Raw genomic sequence first — 19,910 nt, 5'->3', positions numbered from 1 at the left:
TTGAATTTTGTACTCTCTCTCTGTTGAACATTTTGATATAATAATAAGAAGAATTGATCAAAGGGTTTTCCCCATCTTGGGGTTTTTCCCTGGCATTCGCCAAATCTGGTGTCCTCTTGTCTTGGCTTGTATTCTGCATTTATGTTTGATGTTCTTTCATCAATTAATGTCATATGATAATGGTTAATGTGATTGCTAATAGATTAATGGAATTAATAATGGGCTAATGGATTAATGAAGTAACTAACCTAAGCAAAGAACATGTTAACTCAAAAATTAACAGGCAGAAATTCCTAAGAGATGTTTGGTGGAAGGATTGGAAAAGTAGGAAGATTTGATTTGAGATATGTCTCATTGATCGAGTGTTGTAACTTGTGGTTGCGATCTGTGGGAGGTGCCTTGGTGTGGTATGGTATGTCATGGGATTTGAGAAGACATGTTTGTAAGGGTGTCTCTAGTTGAGCATGGAAGGCCTATGAGATAAAGCGGTAGATTTGGGAGCTTGACTTGACCTATTGTGGGACATTGACAAGAGTTTGTTCTTTGGTACTCAAGGGACATGTATCTTAATATAAACCATTTTATAAGAACTAGTGGCCACTATGGAAAATAAGTTCTCTACTAAAAAATGAATAAAAAATTCATATTGAAAAAGTAAGCTAGAATCCATGGGTTAAGGGTTTTGTAATTCGGCCATGCCCCTATGATTTTTTCTACTAAAATCTTCTCAACTTACTAAAAGGAATCTTCATTTGAGAATGAGATTTTGAAGGTGACATCTTCATTTGAGAAGGGGGTTGTGTGCTCAATTTTGTACATGCGGCAACCATGGTTGTGTTATAGGTAAGGGTTTTTTTCCATTAAATGCAAGTCAAGATATGCTCTAGGGAATGCATAACCCTGGCTGCAACATGCACTTGTCTTTCCTTTTTCAGTTCTTATAAGTAAGTCTTTAAACCTAAAGGGAGGGCATGTTTTTGGATTATTTTGTTATAGGAAGATTTGAGAAACTGATTTAAGCCAAGTGCAATGTTCATTCAACTCTTATAGAGTTTTACACCCAGGATAGGGACCACTTGTTCTCAGGAAGTCCTCTTTCGCCTTGTACCATTGGAGAGAGTTACTAATATTATTTTCTAGTTTTATTGGTTCACATATTTACCCTTCAAACCAGATTTCAACAGTCTTTATTGTAAATGCAAATAATAGGCAAGATTTTGGCCTACATAGGTAAAACTCATTGGTTATATGTCATTTATTAAAGTGATCATGAAGTTCTAGTATAACACCCAACTTAACATGTTGAAACACACAATTGGAATTCATTTTTTGATACGAATAAGCAGTCTTCCCTTGTTATCTCTCGAATTTTCCTTGGAGAATTTCGTCCCAAGCAGTTAATCAACAGTTATGAAGAGTACCATTGACACCTCGCATTGTCACTTTCACTTTGGGCTAGTGCTTGCTAGCCTCCCGAGGCATCCCTAGTGCTCTGAAATTGAGAATAGTCAGTTGTGCTATGCAGAAGACTTAAAATCTGCAAGATATACTCTCTTATGTCTTTTAAATGATGCATATTTCTGCCTATATAGTATAAACACTTAAAAACAGCGAGTAAGGTTTAGATTTACATGCAATAATATTAAATTAGCCTTCGCCCCTTGTAAAACTTTAAAAACACACTTAAGATCTCTGACACAGTTGCAGAATTGTGAGTAAGATATCAAAAGTTTGTGAAGTAAATTATTATTTTAATTTTTTTTATAGCTCAAGTCCAATGAGCATGGAGCGTGGGAAGAAATGAGAAAATTGATTGGGCAGGTGATATACTTGAGGCCAACTAAATTCATATGGATTTGTGACTTGACTGGTAAAGAGTGGCTCAGCTTTATTTAAGTGTTATAAAAACAAAATTGGAAGACATCAGATTCACGGCATAAGAACTCAAATGGAGGAATTATCACTTAAGCGCTTTACTCTCACATTGTTAGGGGACATTGTGACATGAACATAATGGAAACAATTTCCAACACTTACAAATATTGTCAATATTTTGACATGAAGGAATTCAGAGAGAATTATAGTTTGAAGAGCGACAAATGAATGGACTTGAGGATGACCAATCACTATGAAAATTTCATGTCTTATAGATTGAAAATGGGACACTACAAAGCAGCTAACCAAGATATTTCAAAACCCATTAATGGAAACCCAAGTATGTTAAATTTGTTTGAAACGTTTCCTTACAAATCAAATTCATGTAATATCTTGCACTAACATGTCAGAGGTAAATTCTCAAGTATAAGATAAGAGACCTCATCCACATAAATTGCTCAAACTCGAAGAGTCAACTTGTATGCATGCTCACAATTATTTGCTGGCCGAACAATCCCTGACCATGAAAAGTAGATGTGTTTTTTTTGTGAAAATAACATGAAGACAACCTCAAAATAGCTCTAAAGATTGCATGCTCCCACTTAATAAAACCATGCCAAATATATGACCCATAGATAATCCATTTGTGCTACCAGGTCACAGTAACTTGCAGTCGCTGGTAAATATAACCCACTACCCCATCTGTAACTCATTCAATGTTTTGTTGCTATTATTAGACATCAAGTGAAGTGCTCTCCTTGGACAAAATAGACAAGATAGGATCTAAAAAGGCATATTAGTTAAGACTCTAAAAGGCATAATGGTAACTCGGCACATTGGTTGGATCTCAAAGCTTTAGAAGTTACCAGCATATGTAGGCATCAGCACCTATGACACATTAGATCACAATAGAAGGGCATGACTAGGTTCTGTGACCCACAGCCTGTATGGCTACTGTGAAAAGGCTAGGGTTTTGTCAGTAAAGAATGTGTTGCAGAAATAGAAATTGTCGTTCTTGGCAGTCATTTTGTTGAAACACAGGCCTATATTTGATGCATGATACCAGGGCTGAACAGTGATAGCCTTGAAATTGTCATGCAGCAATCATGAGACTGCTTATGAACCTAGATGTGACATTTTTAGTTAAGAAGTAATAGGGTTTGATATGATGTTGTTGCAGTGTATTTTTGTAGCTTTGCAAATCTTTCCATTGTGCTTGTATCCGTTTTGCAGCAGTACAGTTGTGATGTACAGCAGTTCTATTGAGTTACAGTGACACAGATTTGAAAAAAAAGTTGTGCCAGTGCCTCTTTGACAGTATGAGAATATTGACACTGATGCAATAGTGACCTGTGACATGACTTTGAACTAGTAATCTCTGACCTTGGAAACATAACAGTAATTTATTTGATAGTGACAATGTTCTAGTGAACTTGTTGCATGATGGTGACACTCCACAGAATTCTTGATGACAATGAACTTTGCAGTAACCTCATATGGCAATTATCTTTGAGAGTGACTTTGGCATGACAGTGACTTCTATGTTGCAATGACAGTGAGACAGTGATATGATAGTGACCTATATGGCAGTATGACAATAACTTAAGACAGATGAATCTATTTGACTGTCTTGGTATATGGTGTTGACTTTGACATGACAATAAACCTTGGCATAACAGTGATCTAGTATGACAATGACAATTGATCTACATGACAGTGATATGGCCCATGGGTGTATGGCAGTGTTACCTGTGCTTTCCTTGAGCAGAGCATTGTGAGGTTAAGTGACCAAGTTAGTGTGCAGCAGTGAGCAGTAGTGTAGCAGAGGCAACAGTGTAGTGCAAAAATGATAGCAGTGGATAGAGGTGCAGCAGTAGCAAAGGCAGTGGCAGCAATGAATAGTAGTGCAGCAGTGATAGCAGTGGATAGTGGTGCAGCAGTGGCAGCAATGAATAGTAGTGCAGTAGTGGATAGTGGTGTAGCAGTGGCAGCAACAGCAAAGGCAACGACTTGTGGCAAGTTGATTGTAGTTGGGTCACTGTCCTTGGTATGAGGGCCCAAACCCATTCAGGGAGCATTTGCTGGTAAAACCCTTGGGGAGTCTTGTACTTCCTTCCAGTTCAACTGGTAAATTTGTATGTAAACCATACATAACCAAAGCTTGTTGAGAAAAATCTCATGTACTGATATGGTGATGTTTCATGTTTGTCTTTGAATGTTCAAAAGATAAGCTAACCAATTGTGAAAATTATGTGAAATATTGATTCACCCCCTCTCAGTGTTTCCAAAACCGGGATGAATCAATCCCCAATGTCATTATAGCGATCTTTCACATTTGAAATTTGAGTCCCTCTTCTGAGACCTTGTTCTGATAATAGTAGTGTTCCACTGGGACGCGTCCCCTAGGGTCTAGTGCACGCACCCTTGCACTCCACACACCCGGCCGGGGGATTTCTGGGGGTGCATTTCCCCATGCACCCCTTTTAGGGAGTCATGGGGAGATGCAAGGGGGTGTGTTTCCCAGTGTGGGGGATGTGACTCCCCAAAAGGGGTGCTTCTGGGTGTCCCCTTTTGAGGGGATACGTGCCCCCCCTCGAATTTGTCTAATAACATTTAATATAAAAAAATTTGAAAATTCACATATTAATTTGAAAATTTTCTTAATGTCCATTTTTACTTTTCAGTTTTAACTTTTGAGTCGTGACACTAGATATTGATGACCTCAGACTGATTATTGGCTCCTCACTCTTAACTATTTTTGAATTTGATACTTTGAGTTATATGAATTTTGAATTTAGTAATTTCCTATTTTAGTGTTCAAATTTCAGTATTTAGTATATGGTATATACTAGTCTGTTTTGCTTTTAATTTAGATTTTAGAATGATGAACAATGAATTTAATTTTTAAATCAATGTAGATTATAGAATGATGAATGATGAATTTGTATTTGAATATTTCATTATTGAATCTCATGGTATGATGAATGATGAGTATGTCATATGAATGATGTATATATCAAAATGAACGATGAGGATAGATCAATGTATATCATTATTTAATTCAACTATGAATTTAAATTTTATGTGTGGATCAATGGATTTACTATTACTATTAGTCTATTTATGTTTTCATTATTGAATATGAACTTGAAAAAATATATATAAAATTAAAAATTATATACCCCGATGTCCCCTTGCACCCCCAAAATTTCCCTAAAATTTGAGGGTACTCCCAAACGCCACTCCCTGCCCATCTCCTCGCACCTGCGTCTCCCCACACCGGAGTCTTGGTGGGACATTAGATAATAGCCCTTACATCAATAAAGCCTCTTTTGGTAGTTGATTTGCTTTTGTATTGACTCTCTATAAATTTGATTGAAAGAGAGCTCCTCAAACCTACTTTTCACCTCCAAAACACGATTCATGATTGGACCTAGCATCAATTTTTCAATTCTGCATTTGTTGTGTTCCCAATCTATCAACAACTTGGAGTCTACAATGGTTTTAGAAGGAGCTATAATGCATAGAACTCGGTTCTATTACTATAACTTTACCGAACAACATATTTCAAATAAATAGGGAGAGTGGATTCAAAGAAAATAATTTCCTTTGTTGCACACATACTTGGAGTTCCTTGATAGATCTCATCAAATAAATGTCAATCATCTCCTTTATGAATCTCATCTTTTTGATAGGATTCTTGACCAAGGATCATAATGTCATGAAAAATAAAATGTGCGATAACCACTGTGTTAGAAATTTTTATCCCTTTTAGAACACCTTTCCTCATTGCATCCTTTATTTAATAGTATCATACTTACCCCTTTAGTAACTAAAAGAAAAAGGAAGTGTGATAAGGGACAACATTGATGAAGCCCTCTAGTGGCATTAAAAAAATATCGAAGGAGATCCATTATCAAAACAACAAAGCATGCTAATTATAAACATCCCATTATTGAATTAATAGTCTGCAAATTCATACCCATTTGTAGTAGCGATAACTTGGTATATAACTTCATCTCATCAGGGTGATTTTCATCACCACTATTGGCATTAGATGACACCTAACAAGATACCCTTTTAGCAATAATCTTTGAAATAAGTTGATGCACAATATTACATAATGCTATAGGTTGTGGTGGTAAGCGTAGGGTGATCACAGGGATAATATTTTAGGTACTTAGCTCCTAGATTCACAAGGGAAGTCCATGGTATGCCCATGGAGGAGGGGATAGATAAAATAAGGGGGATGATTTCCCTAACTCCTCTTTCATTTTCAATTTCCATCATGGATTGATCAAGATTTAGTGGAATAAATGGGTCATAATGATATGGTGGGAGTAGGTGATGTCTTGGATCTAGGCATAATTCAGCCAGGTGGAAGCTATGCAATGAGTTAGTCAAAGTTGGAAAGGAGACATCCTTTATTGTCCTTGGGGGATCAAGGGAGGGAAGGGAGAATAATTCTTTGTCTTCATTGGAGGAAAACTTGGGCTATCTCTCAACCTTTCTCCTTGTGTAGTATCAAGCAGGCCAAGCTTTGGTTCTATGAATTCATCTATCGCTCATTCCTAATATACTTTAGTAAAATTGAGCCCTGTTTTGGGTAAATAAGAATCACATTTGAATGCTAGGAAAGTAGGAGTTTTAGGGATGAACATTTTTTAGGACCAAAGGGTAACCGTAGAGTGAAAAGAAGGAAGAAGGTTGGATGTAGGCATGAATGAAGTGGAAGGTTTCATGGAAAAGTTTCTTGTTGGGAAATTTATGGGGAAAAATAATAAAAAGGAAACCTTAAATCTTTGGATGAATGAACACTAGAAGTCAATTTTAGGCTACTCTTTGGATTTCCATCTTTATTGCATGGTTGGATTTGTTTCCTAATGAACCAATCATGTGATGTTGAAAAACTTCCCAATCAAGATTAACAATGGGGGTCTTTCAATTTGAGCCTTGAAAGGTGGAAATTAGGTTTTGACTCTAGGATAAAACTCTCACATGTTCAACAAGTTTGGGTTTTTCTTCTAGGACTCCCAATGTAACTTTGGACTATAAATATTTTAGAAGGAATAGGGGGATCAATTGGTTGTTTTGTCGTGTTGGAAGATAATTTATGGGAGAAGGAAGATATGAGAGTGGTTAGAATGCTAGTGCAGGTTGATCTAGAAAAAGGTTTGTTTGCAGAAAATAGAAATCAAAATTGATTGAGGATCTTGGTCATTTGTTTAGAAGTTAGATTTTTAGAAGATTGCATTTAGGTGTGGAGCCTGTCATGATTTAGTCCATCTTTGGGAAGAGTGCAAAATCCCACAGGATCCTTCTTCTAGAAGAAGAAAGTTTGGGTAAAAAATGAGCACTCAAGGAGTTTCCATGGTGGGTGAGGAGACTTTATGGTACAAGAAGAAACATGATTATGAGATCTGTAGCTTACAACATCTCCAACTAATGAACAAGATCAAACTTCTCTAACGCAATTTTTTTTAGAGTAGTCAATAGGAGCTTTTAGTATAAGGTCAACCAATGATTGACAATATGAAAGTTTTAGAATCCCCCCTTTGCTTTCAAGCAACACATTAAGAGTCTCCTACATTTGTTGAGTATTTGGGCTTTAAAATTGTGCTTCATGATGTGATCCAGATTGGATCATTATTTTGTTTGTCATTCATCTCGATGCTTTCAGAATGGAAAAAGTGGAGGAATCAGCTCACAGGACCCTTTTTACCAGTGGGACCCAGTTTGGCAAATTAGGGTTTGAAATCTTTTGGGATCATTTTGAGGCATCAAAAAACAATTTTTTTTTTTTTTGGGGGGGGGGGAGGAGGGGCGCGAATAAAACTTTACTATTTTACACACGAAGATCTTTACAATGATCAAGAATCACGTCAATCAAAGTCAGTATGCGAAATTTATGCCACTCAAAAGTTGACCTTCTATTTTCACCACCATAATTTGAGAGGATGCGACGTCAGCCCCATAATTCATGGAAAATGGGCTAACCATGTCATTATGATGATGAAGACTCTCAAAGAGTCTATATTGTAACTGTGGTTAAGAGTTGAGATAGTCAAACCTAACCACCATTAGATTATCAGATTGTGTTATCATTGGGCCACTAGGAGAAAAAGGGGTTCCATTCTTTCGAGTGCATTTGTTCCATAGCTGTAAAAAATCGCTGAGAGGGATAAGAGATAGAGCACATAGAGAGGATTTGTGCATTGTAATAACCCACAGGTCACATGCCATACTTCTTTGTACTCGCAACCATTTTCTATTTAGAGAAAGAGCGCAGAGTAGCCTCACCTTTTAGCTGGGTTTTTCTCTCGAAAGGGTTTCCTAGGTCATATCTTGTGTCAAATGTGTGTGAGTTTTCATTTCATTGTTTTTTATTTTTTGCATAATTTTAATTCACATGCATATGTTATTAACTATAATCTACATATCTATAATTTAATGTCCCCATCCACTTAGGAGACATATGGAAGGGGATTTGCTAGCCTAATAAGGTTCTTGTAGGCTAGGATAAGAAAAATTAATCAAGGGAACACAATTTTCCTAGGAGAAAACATTACAAAAGCTAAAGTGGTGAAAAGGGGAACATTGGTACTAGGCTAATAAAAAGTCATTTTAAATTATAAAGTGAGAAAACCCACTAAAGTGACTTTATTAAAATAAAAGTGTAAAAATGTGGCAAAAGTGGTGAATGAGGTTATAAAAAGAGAAAATGAGGAGTCTCCCCTCATTCTTGTATTCACTCACTTGGAAAATAGAATTCTGGAGAATTTTTGAGAAAGAGACTAGGGTTTTTGGAAACCATCATTTTGGTTGCTGGTTTCGGTGTTGAAACTATACACCCTAGCTAGTGTTGGAGTGGAATCACTCAAATTTCGTCATTGGGATTCATTGTTCTAGAAGATAAAGGTATTAGCAAAAAGGAGTAAGTTTTTAATGGTGTTATCAGTTGATTTTATATTTTGCTATTGTGTATTCTATATTCTCTTTGTAGGCTTGCACCTGTGGGAGAGGGCCGGATTTGAGCTACTGTTGGGAACCCAAAAGTTAAAACCCTTTTTTCTCTAGTCGAGTATCTCCCTTGAGGGGCCAAGTTATCTCTGCTGTTAGTGGTCTAGTGGGACTGTTCAAGAGGGCTGAGTTTGATAAGAGGGGTTGAGACTGAAAGAAAAAGGCCACGAGATCAGTCCTCTCTTGTGGGTGGAATCACCTTCTACTGTGGGCCGAGTCTGCCATACCTTTGTGGGTTGAGTTCAACTATATTTCTGTGGGCTGAGGACCTTTTTAGAAAGAGACTAAGACCATCACTTTCAGACTGTTGACACTGGTTGATTATTGTCATCTCAAAGGACGCTGAGATAGAGTTGTTGATTGGTGACGAAGAAATCAGGCTTGTGCATAGAATCTATAAGGCCGATTTTCCAGTCTTAAGGGGTCGAGTTAATCAGCTAGTTGGCCACATGAGTTCCTCAGTGAAGCTTGCCTGCAGCTGAGATATATTAAGTGACAAACACACCAGTCATCTACAGCCAAATGTTTAATGAAGTATGCTGAGAATCACTCATATATGTCTCTTATTATTGCTGTTGCAAGTGTCCATTAATGGGTATGCACATTTCTGAGTTTAATATGGATTATATGTTGCTGTTCTGAAGCATTTTCATGGTGTCTATCTAGTACTCTGTGCAAATTGTTTAAATAAAATATAAGAAAACACACCTACATCCATGTATCTCCAAATTGTTTGACGAAATACCACAAAGACAAATGCAAACCAAACTCCTAAATTCAGTGGGGATTTTGAGGTATGCTTGAGGGGGTAATTTACATATAAATTTTAAAGAGAAACAAACTATAATAGTGTGGATTTTGGATTTTTAAGTATAATTTTTATCGGATATGTTGTGATGAATTGTCTAGTGGAATATCTCCCTTGAGGGGCCAAGTTATCTCTGCTGTTAGTGATCTAGTGGGACTGTTCAAGAGGGCTGAGTTTGATAAGAGGGGCTGAGACTGAAAGAAAAAGGCCATGAGATCAGTCCTCTTTTGTGGGTGGAATCACCTTCTACTGTGGGCCGAGTCTGCCATACCTTTGTGGGTTGAGTTCAACTATATTTCTGTGGGCTGAGGACCTTTCCAGAAAGAGACTAAGACCATCACTTTCAGACTGTTGACACTGGTTGATTACTGTCATCTCAGAGGATGCTGAGATAGAGTTGTTGATTGGTGACAAAGAAATCAGGCTTGTGCATAGAATCTATAAGGCTGAGTTTCCAGTCTTAAGGGGTTGAGTTAATCAGCTAGTTGGCCACGCGAGTTCCTCAGTGAATCTTGCCTGCAACCAAATGTTTAATGAAGTATGCTGAGAATCACTCATATATGTCTCTTATTATTGCTGTTGCAAGTGTCCATTAATGGGTATGTACATTTCTGAGTTTAATATGGATTATATGTTGCTGTTGTGAAACATTTTCATGGTGTCTATCTAGTACTCTGTGCAAATTGTTTAAATAAAATATAAGAAAACACACCTACAGCCATGTATCTCCAAATTGTTTGACGAAATACCACAAAGACAAACTCAAACCAAACTCCGAAATTCAGTGGGGATTTCGAGGTATGCTTAAGGGGGTAATTCACAGATAAATCTTAAAGAGAAAAAAAACTATACTAGTGTGGATTTTGGATTTTCAAGTATAATTTTTATCAGATATGTTGTGATGAATTGTCTAGTTGAGTATCCACGACAGTTTGCAGATCATGAGGGCTTATGAGATAATGATTAAGGGTCAAGGCTCTGTTTGTATAGATAACAATAAATTTGATGGTATTCCTCTAAATATGGATGAGTCTCTCAAAATATTTGGAAATGGGAAATGAGGTTCCCGATGAAAGAGAGAGAGGTAACAAGCCCCTACTCCTGAGGTTAGGTTAGAAGAATTAGTTCTAATATCAAACTCCCCTACAAAATAAGTCCTATAAAAAGTCCAAAACCCTCTCAAATTCCATTAACAATTGATGTCAGAAAAGGAATGTGTTGAAGTGACTGTTGAAGTAAGAGAGGAAGATAGTTTACAATTGGTGGGTTCCTTAGTTGCAAAGGCCCAAAAAGTAGGGATCAAATTATTATTCTTTTCATAAACTCGAGGGTTTGGGGTTCCCCTAGAGTAGCAAAGCCCTAAAAGGCTATATCTAGTTTATAAACTTGATGTGATTCTTATCGAAGAAACAATGTATGATTGCCATAAGTAGTGGAATTCACCTTTTTTTTTGAAAAAAAATGGAATTTTCTCTCAATAGACATTGCTAGCATGTGGGGAGTGTGTTGGGGCATGCAGGAATTGAGATTGAAGTTACTTCAGAGGAGCTAGGGAGATTTTTTAGAATCATAAACCTACTCTGGCCCTAAGGAGATACAAAACCTTTTTGGGATGGGATTAGAATCACTGGTCTTTTGAAGGGTGATAATCTAATATTAGATGGCGACCTCAATTTGACTCTCAATCAAATGGAGATTTGGGAAGAAGTTGCAAGAAGGGATCCCCTAGAACATATTTTCACTCACTTCTTTGAAGAAGAATATCTTATTGATATAGAACCTACCATATTAGTTCCTACTTGGAGGAATGTAAGAAGAGGAATATAAGGAATATTGAAGACGCTGGATGGGCTCCTTCTCTTTGACTAACTGATGGAAGATAGAGCCAGGATTAAATCTTAGGTGGGTTATGGGGGCTGATTAGAACATTTTCCTATTCTTTGTCAATTTGAATTTGAAGGATGTAAACCATCAGCCCCTTTTCAACCATTTATGGCTAAACGAGGAGGAGTTGAAAGCCCTATTTATAAGGACAAAGAAACCCTTTGATTGCTCTTCTGATGGCTCAACCATGAAGCAACTTGTTAATAATCGAAAGAAAGTGAATGGTCTAGTAGGAGAGTGTTGAATGACCCAAAGTTTCAAAAACTAAAAGAAGTGGGAGGTGGTGTAAAGATCAAATATCAAACTCTTTGAGAATCCAATGTTTCACAACAGGTCCAAGCACATAGAGATCAAATACCGCTTTATTTGATATAGGTTTGATAAGGGAGAAGTAAAGCTCTAGCATATTCCCATGGATCAATGGGTAGTTGATATTCTGACTAAGCCCTTAGTAAAAGAAGTTTGAAGCATATAGAGACAAATTTGGATTGGTGTAGAATGGCTTTCTTGCTAAGAGGGAGTCTTGAGAAAAATTTCTCGGATGGGAACTTTGGCATAGGTTTGGTGTGAACATATTTGAAATGTTTCGGGATATTTCATAAAGTAATTCTATTTTGTAATTCACTTAAGGGAAAAGTGAAAAGTTTTATAATTAACTGTTTGAGTCTATTAAAGTGTATTTATGCATTAATGACTTAGTCTAGGATTAATCTTAACCGTACATCTTACTGAAGGATTAGGGTTTCAGCAAAAAGTATGAAGATAAGTGAAGATAAAGAGTTCAGACAAAGGTTTGGTTCAATAGGGACAATGGCTGGAACAGAGAGAGATCAGAGTGCATCAGCTGAGAGGAAGAGCACCATACAATAGGTTTGTACAGTACAGTCATATGGATCTGTACAACATCGCACAACCAGCAGATTCGTACAACCATACAACAGCTGCGCTTTTTTCTCAGATTCTGTGTAGGCTGTACCTCCCATCAGAAGGCCGTACACAGTTTCTGATGAAGTTATCAACTGTACAGCTGCTAGGTTTCAGCAGCTGTGGAGGTTGCCTTGTAAACTTTGATTATTTGAATGATGAAATGAGTTGAAGGAAAAATTGTGTGTGTATGTGTGTAATTGATTTATGCTCTGCTATTTACTGTTTTCAGCTAGTGTGTGGTTATTGCAATATTCAGACATTAATTTCTGAGTAATTCAATTAACAGAATATCAGGTCAGCAGTCACCTAGGGTTGGGAAAATTTCACATACCAACATTCAGCTGCCTTTACGTCTATACTTTCTCACAAATTCTACACTGACCATCATCTTTAAAACCCTTTCTTTTTCCATGATTCTGCTCTTCATTCCTTCATACATCTTGCCTCCGATTTCTCAGGGATTTTTTTTCCCTCTATTATGCTTTTCTGCATTCAAACTATCTCCTTTTTGGATTCTTTCATTTGAAAATTACATCAGCATTAATGGTTTCCATTTTATCAGCAACAACAATACTTCTAATAAATGAATGTATAGGATTCTAGAGTTTTTCCATGGCCCTTGAAAACTTATCAAAAAACATCGCACAAATATCTAATCATCAATTGTCATTATACCTTGAAAGATCTCTAGGAATCTCTTTAACTTTCGAAAATGAGGGCAAATTTCTTCTCCATGTTTCATTTTCACTTTTCTAAATTGGTCTAGGAGTTTCATTATAGCGTCATCAGGCTTCACACTGTAGGCATCCTTAATGGGATTCGACATCTTGTGTCCAATGTCCATCATCCTCATCAAAATAAATCTGGTCTACCAAATGCTGTGTCATGATGGATGCTGCCTTCATATTTCTTCGAACAAACATTTCATTCTCATTGGTATTATTGGAATGTTCTCATTTTCAATAAACAAATAAAATAAGTTTCTGTGTATCAATTTTCAAGGGATTGAACCTATTAGACCAATCCCCCATAATCCAGGGACTTTACAATAGGACAAGTTGTGTAGATTTAAAAATTTATTTAAATCGATGGTTTAAAAAAGGGATTTTTAAAAGTAGTTAAAAAGTATTTAGGGAGAGAAAGAAACACACTACTCATTACTTTCAGAACCACTATAGAGTGGCCAGCTGCCCTCCATCCCAGAGGTCTCCCACAACATGGCAGGTCACACTAGGTCATGCTTCACTGTTGAAGGTGGTTATTTTAGGAGACCGCCTCAGGAGATCCTCAGCTACCTCAATTGGAGGAGCATGCAGTTTGGGAGGAGACCAGCACTACATGTAGCAATGTTTTAAGGGCCATTCTTGTGGGTAACCTATATTAACTCTGCAGTGGGGAGAGCCCCCTGTCGCAGGCTGCAACATCCCTTTTCTGCGAGGTTGCAGCATGTGCATAATGCAGCCTGTGCATCAGCTCATGGCCGTGCCCAGTGGGAGCCCCGATGGGCTGCATGGGCCATGATATGCGGACTGCTGCAACTTGTGGGCTGCAGGCTGCAGTAGAGAAGGCCACTTTTGGAAGGTTGCAAGGGGCAGATTGGCCTTTGAAATATGCATATAGATACATATATTGATAGACAAAATGCTCAAAAAGAGCCCCAAGGGTTCCCTCGATTTCTTCATGTTTTTGTGTGAAGTTCTTGGAGGTGTTGCAACTGAATTCATTTAGTCCCTTGAGAAGGTATTTCGGCTGGTGGTTATTATGGTCCTATATCCAGAAAACTTGGGAAGGGGGGAAAAATCTGCAGGGATCTGGCATGGAGCCTAAGTCATCACTTGGAATGCTTAAAATGTATGAGGGACTATATTTCTCCGGAAAACAAGTTGTAAGAAAGTTTTTAAGAACTGGGCTGTCTCATAATTTTGTTCCAGGGAAATACAAACACAATTGAAATGCTAATTTCCACTGTTCTATGCTTAGTACAATTACTTAGCCCAATTCTTTCTTCAACCAGCAATCACTTTGAAACAATTTTAATCTTCCAATAACAATGAGCAACTGTAGATAGAACAGTAAATCCAAGATGCGATAGAAGACAGTCAAGATCAATGACAAGAGACACAAGATTTGGTCTAAGACCAAGGAAAAATCCCACAAGGGGGAAAACCCTTTCAAATTCTTCTTCTACTAGATTGTCATCAAATGTTCAGCAGAGAGATACAATATTCCAATCAATCAATGAGTCAAAGGACAACAGCTTTGACCAACCAATTCAATTAACTAATATCCAACAAGAGATGAGCCCTAACCAGTGAAAGTTAAAGTGAAAGTGAAAGTCAAAGATGCCCTAATCAGTCAACATTCAGCAGTCAAAGTGTCTCCAAAGCAGTTCAGTCAACAGTCAAGCAACTCTGCTTCTTTTGCTGGTCAAAGTCAAGTCAAAACAGCCCCAAAACAGCTCGGTCAAAGGAGAGAGAATCTGTGGTCAAACTCAGAATTTCTTGCGGTCAAACTGCAGTCAAAGGTCTCAGTCAACCCCAGTAAAAAAAGCCCAGAAAAAATCATTTTCTTCACAAAAGAAATTGGCCTCCCAAGATTGAAAGTTTCCAAGTCAAAGTGAATCAAAATGCCAAGTCAAACTTGGTCAATGGCTGCGCAAACAAAAGTCAACGCAGAAATTTCAGAATGCCCTTCTTCCCTTCGCACGTGTGAGCTCAGACTCCTTGATTGCAGACCTGTATGAACCAATCACAAGAGGAGAGAGAAGAGAATATGTGTTGATGTGATGTCGAAATGAGGTTGCCTTGATGTGTATTGATATGCTTCTCTGGAGACCCAATTATGACTTTTGTGCACATGTGGTTCCATCATTAAAAATAATATTTTTTTTTTTGACCAAATTAAATTCTTCCCAGGGCTAATAATAGGGGTCCTTCTTGATGAGGAAGGTTGTCCAAAAGAGGGAATTCATCGCTGAGCTGCCAAATGAACATGAAATTCATGCCTGTGACATGTGCACAGGTTGCCATATTCATTTACTTCAGTATGGAGATATCTTCTCCCTTTTGAGGTGAGATGACCTTGGCTACCGCTTGAATGTAAACCCAAACACTTACCTCTCTTTCACACTCACAGCTGCTCCTGCAACTGTAGATTTGATAGAATGATAAGATTTATGACACGAACCCGACATCTAGCAAAGATAAGATAAATGTATTAATGTCCAACATGTTGAAGAAAGTATAACTAGGTTCGGTCTTCATAATGACATGATCTTTGTAAATGATGTAATAAAAGAGAATAAATTATTTTTGTATGCCTTGCTACATGGGTTTCATGAGCAAGAAGTGTCATTAGGTCAAAGACTTCTTCTTGATGTCTTTAGGATTTATTAATAAAGTCAAAGAGTCAAGTCATGTATGAAGGATCTCTTTATGAGCCTATGTAAAATGTATTCTAGCCTAGAGCAGCCCTCCAAGACCAAGATCAATCCTCCAAAAGCAAGCACAAGAAGTCTGCAAGCAAAACGACAAGGAGATCATCATGTCGGCCTCAAAATTGAATTAAATAGCTAAATGGCAGTCACGTTGGCTCAATAAATAGACATGTCGGTTCACTTGTTGAAGTCGGCTCAAATATGGAGACAGACCACTATAAATACCCCGTCAAGGTATCCGCAAAAGGTAAGCACAGAACTCTTTTGTCTGTGAGATTTCAGATGGGTATGAGGTGCTGGCAGAGGGATTTTGGATATACCTCTGCACTTCGGATGGCACTGTCTCGGACAAGATATAATCTCAGGCAAGCGAAGGAGCACAGCCACTTCGGATTCTCCCGGATGGATATGGGTCTAAGATCTGCATTACAGGAAGACAAGTATGGGATCTCGGATACCTTTGTAACCTCAGTGGTAGCTTGATGATGCTGATCTCGGTGGAAGAATAACATCACAGTCACTGTTTCGTTGGAGATTAGAGTGAAAGGTCTCGGTGCATGGAGAACACAATCACTGTCTTGGTATAGATCATAGTGCAGAAGAAAACCAGTTTCGGTGATCTCTGAAGCAACTTTGTAAGGAGAAGGGTCTTGAAGTAACACTCCTTATCTTGGCCTACTCTCTAGATACATTCACAATCTTGGTTCAATTATGTGAAGGATTCCAGTATACACTTGGTTCCATGAACACAGTTATGACCTCGGCATAATGACTATGTAAGGTCATGATCCTAATCAATATCTCGGTGATGATGCAGCTATGATCTCAGTGCAGCGAAGTGCATCTATAGAGAAACAGTCATGTTTTCAGTGAATCTAAGTATAGCTCTCAATCATGCATATGAAGATCTCATTGTCATGATGAAGACCTCGGTGAAGGTACAGCAGTGGTGTTGCAGCAGTGATAAAGATCAGGATGGTGCAGCAGTGATGATCTCAGTGGTGCAGCGAAGATAATGATCTCAAGCAGTGACAAGGAAGAGGATTGATGGCTTGGTCTTGGAGTGGCAGAATAGGTCAAGGGTCTTGGTCTTGGTCTTCGTCAATTGGAATCTCTATAAGAAGAATTTTGGGTGGGTTTTCCTCTCCAAGAGGGAGAGGTTTTGGCCCTGGCAGAAAGCCAAATACTTTGTGTTCTCGTCTCTTTTGTTTTGATAGCAGTTTGATGAAGCAAACACACATACCAATAATAATAAGAAGATCAAGCTAAGATAAAATTGCAAAATAACTTCACAAATTGTTATGAAGTCAAGAAAAATCTCAGTAATTTTTAACTGCCCTAGATTCTTCAACACAACAAACGATGAGATGTAAACAAGAAATTGTAAAAATGAGAGGTGAAACCCACCCTTAATTATAAAAAGGAATTTGTGACTTGAACGCGGAAAAATGAAAATGAGATTATATGTTTATGTCTATCCCATGATATAAGCAGTGGAACCACAAGCATATGAACCGCTTATATGAAAGAACAATATCTTGAATAGGGGCTAGAGGTCTCAAGTTAGAACTATATGTTACAGATGATTTTCATCAGACGCTACTTGCAAGTGGGATATTTATAGAAAATATTTCTTTTCAGGGCAGGTATGAGCATGAATAAGAAATAGATTATAAATGGAAATGCTGTTCATTTTATTAGGAGAGATTTTCTCTTTTCGATTATTGAATTGCTGTGGTTTGGCAGATGGGCCATGGCATTCCGTATTATATGGACTTGATTTACTAAATTTTCTGTAATTTTGAATGTTTGTGAGAATGAAAGTTTGTCTTTGTCTGACTTCTCAGGATGCATATTTGACATATCAAGGGACTTGTCTCATATGTAATTGTGTCTAGTAGTATGTGGAACAATCAGACGAGTGCTTTTTCTACGTTTGTACTCATGTTATTTCATGTGGGAAACTCTTGTAGGCAATGGGAAAGTATATTTTCAAATTGTAGATAAACAAAAATACAAGCTTTATGTTCTCCACACAATTTTCTAGTGGGCATTCCCTATCTGCTCGAGTGCATTCCAGTATCATCTGAGAAAATTGTCAGAATTTGGATGTAGTGGCATGCATAACTGAACTTATAAATGATAACATAATCCAATGTATTCCATCCAACCTGAATGACACTCTACATTTCACTTTTTGCGTCATCATTATACATTTTCTATCTTTTGATTATGTTCCATCATTCTCATCTTTCTGTCGTGCCATCAACATGCAATAACTGGTTAATTATTTTATACAAGTTACCTATGATGTATATAATGAAATTAATGATATTTGGAATTGATTGTACTTGGTTCTTACAGGTTATGTTACCTGAAGCTATTGCTATTGTCATGGCTCCCACAGACACAACAAAGTATGTATTCATTTCTGATGGAGGGCATGATCATTGGATTCTTTTTGTGTATGGTTTCAAGTTTGATTTTGTCTTTTTTAATGGTCGGCAAATATTGCTTTGGTATTGCAGAACCTATGGTATTTTCCATTTATCAGATCCTGCAGGTGTGAATGTCATAAAACAATGTCAGCAGCGTGGCTTTCATCCTCACGAAGAACCTCCGGATGGTAGCCCAATATATGAACATTGTTCTCATGTCTATCTAAATTCAAATTTAAGATATGATGTGATAGATCTTCGGTGATATTATAAGGTATTGTAACAGACTAATTTTGTCATTTTATTTTCTATCGCGAAGCTAGAGTGTACTATGTTTACAACATTCCATATTCATACAAATTTTCAAGCTGTTATTATTACATCAGTACCAAGCAGTCATATTGTTGCCTTGATATTTGTTAGGAAATTAATTGGAAGTTACGTATTTCATTATTTGCAATTTTTTCAAGGGACTATAATATCTTTTATATGCTGCATTCTATGGCACTAATTTTTTTTGTGCCCTGCAGGAGTTGTATTATTGAGGTATTTAGCCTCAATTCCTGAAAGCTACCAGTGATTACTTCACTAGTGGTGATCACTGTTTGATTTCATCCCTATATATTTGTATGTGATATGAATTTTATTTCTTCATTTGTTCATTCCAAATGAGCACATACTTTGTGTAAACATTTACTGGTGATTATTTTGTTGAAAAAAAATAGATTGTATTTACAAGATCTCTTATTGCAGAGTTAAAAATAACTGCACCTGTTTCATCTACACTAATATAAATTCATGGGATTATTTTCAATGCAAAAATGATGATGTCTATGGTCCAACTGTTTGAAATTTTGCATTGTCCAATTCCACTAGATGTCTTGGTTGGTAAATATTCCAAACCGTGTTTGATCCAAGAAGCAATCTGTAGGTGGTAGAATGCTGGAGCACCATTCTTATAAATAATTTTTTGGTAGACCTGCAGCTTTGGATACCAAGTAGATCCTTATTTCATTAGGGTATTTAAATTTCTAACCTAGTGTAATGTATATTAATGAGTATAAAGATTGATATTTATTACTGAATAACTCGGTATTTGTAATGGGATTGGTGATGACATGGATATTTGAGTGGCAGCCTAGAATTTTTAATAATCCAACCTGTTGGAGAAGACAAACTATAAAATTTTGAAAAACTTGATAGGTGACTATTAAACATACTAGATGAAACATCATTAAAAATATATTTGCATATGATGTTTAGACAATAATGAGGTGAATATCTTACATTTGATAGTAAGAATGTATTTATTCTAATGTTTGAAAAGATGATCGACTGCTTTGGGTCTAGGCATTTTCCGTATGATATGCACAATCTAGTCAACGCACTCGGTAAAATCCCCTGATAAGGTTTTGCCATCGTGTCCTCGTCAAAATAAAAGAGAATGGAGAATTTTGTGGGTGTTGGTATGACTGTGTTAACATTTGTAATTACAAAGTGTTTATATATAAAATTGTTAATT

The 19,910-nt window shown here is 37.1% G+C and overlaps 1 protein-coding gene across 1 annotated transcript in view; it reads left to right on the top strand.

The window, feature by feature from the left end:
* LOC149174009 (AMSH-like ubiquitin thioesterase 1) overlaps nucleotides 1-19,210 on the top strand; it is a 76,914-nt gene extending 57,704 nt beyond the window's left edge. Inside the window, exons 13-15 of the mRNA XM_089419134.1 lie at nucleotides 18,315-18,367; nucleotides 18,479-18,662; nucleotides 18,919-19,210. Of these exons, the coding sequence (XP_089275260.1) occupies nucleotides 18,315-18,367; nucleotides 18,479-18,653 (228 nt within the window). The 3' untranslated portion in view covers nucleotides 18,654-18,662; nucleotides 18,919-19,210. The remainder of the gene's footprint in view (nucleotides 1-18,314; nucleotides 18,368-18,478; nucleotides 18,663-18,918) is intronic.
* The last annotated feature ends 700 nt before the right edge of the window (nucleotides 19,211-19,910 follow it).

The sequence above is a fragment of the Pinus tabuliformis genome, chromosome 4_1, assembly GCF_031772625.1.
Source record: "Pinus tabuliformis cultivar Carrire ecotype Pingquan chromosome 4_1, CPIR1, whole genome shotgun sequence".
In the NCBI taxonomy this organism is placed as follows: Eukaryota; Viridiplantae; Streptophyta; class Pinopsida; order Pinales; family Pinaceae; genus Pinus; species Pinus tabuliformis.
This window is presented reverse-complemented; position numbering and strand designations above follow the sequence as displayed.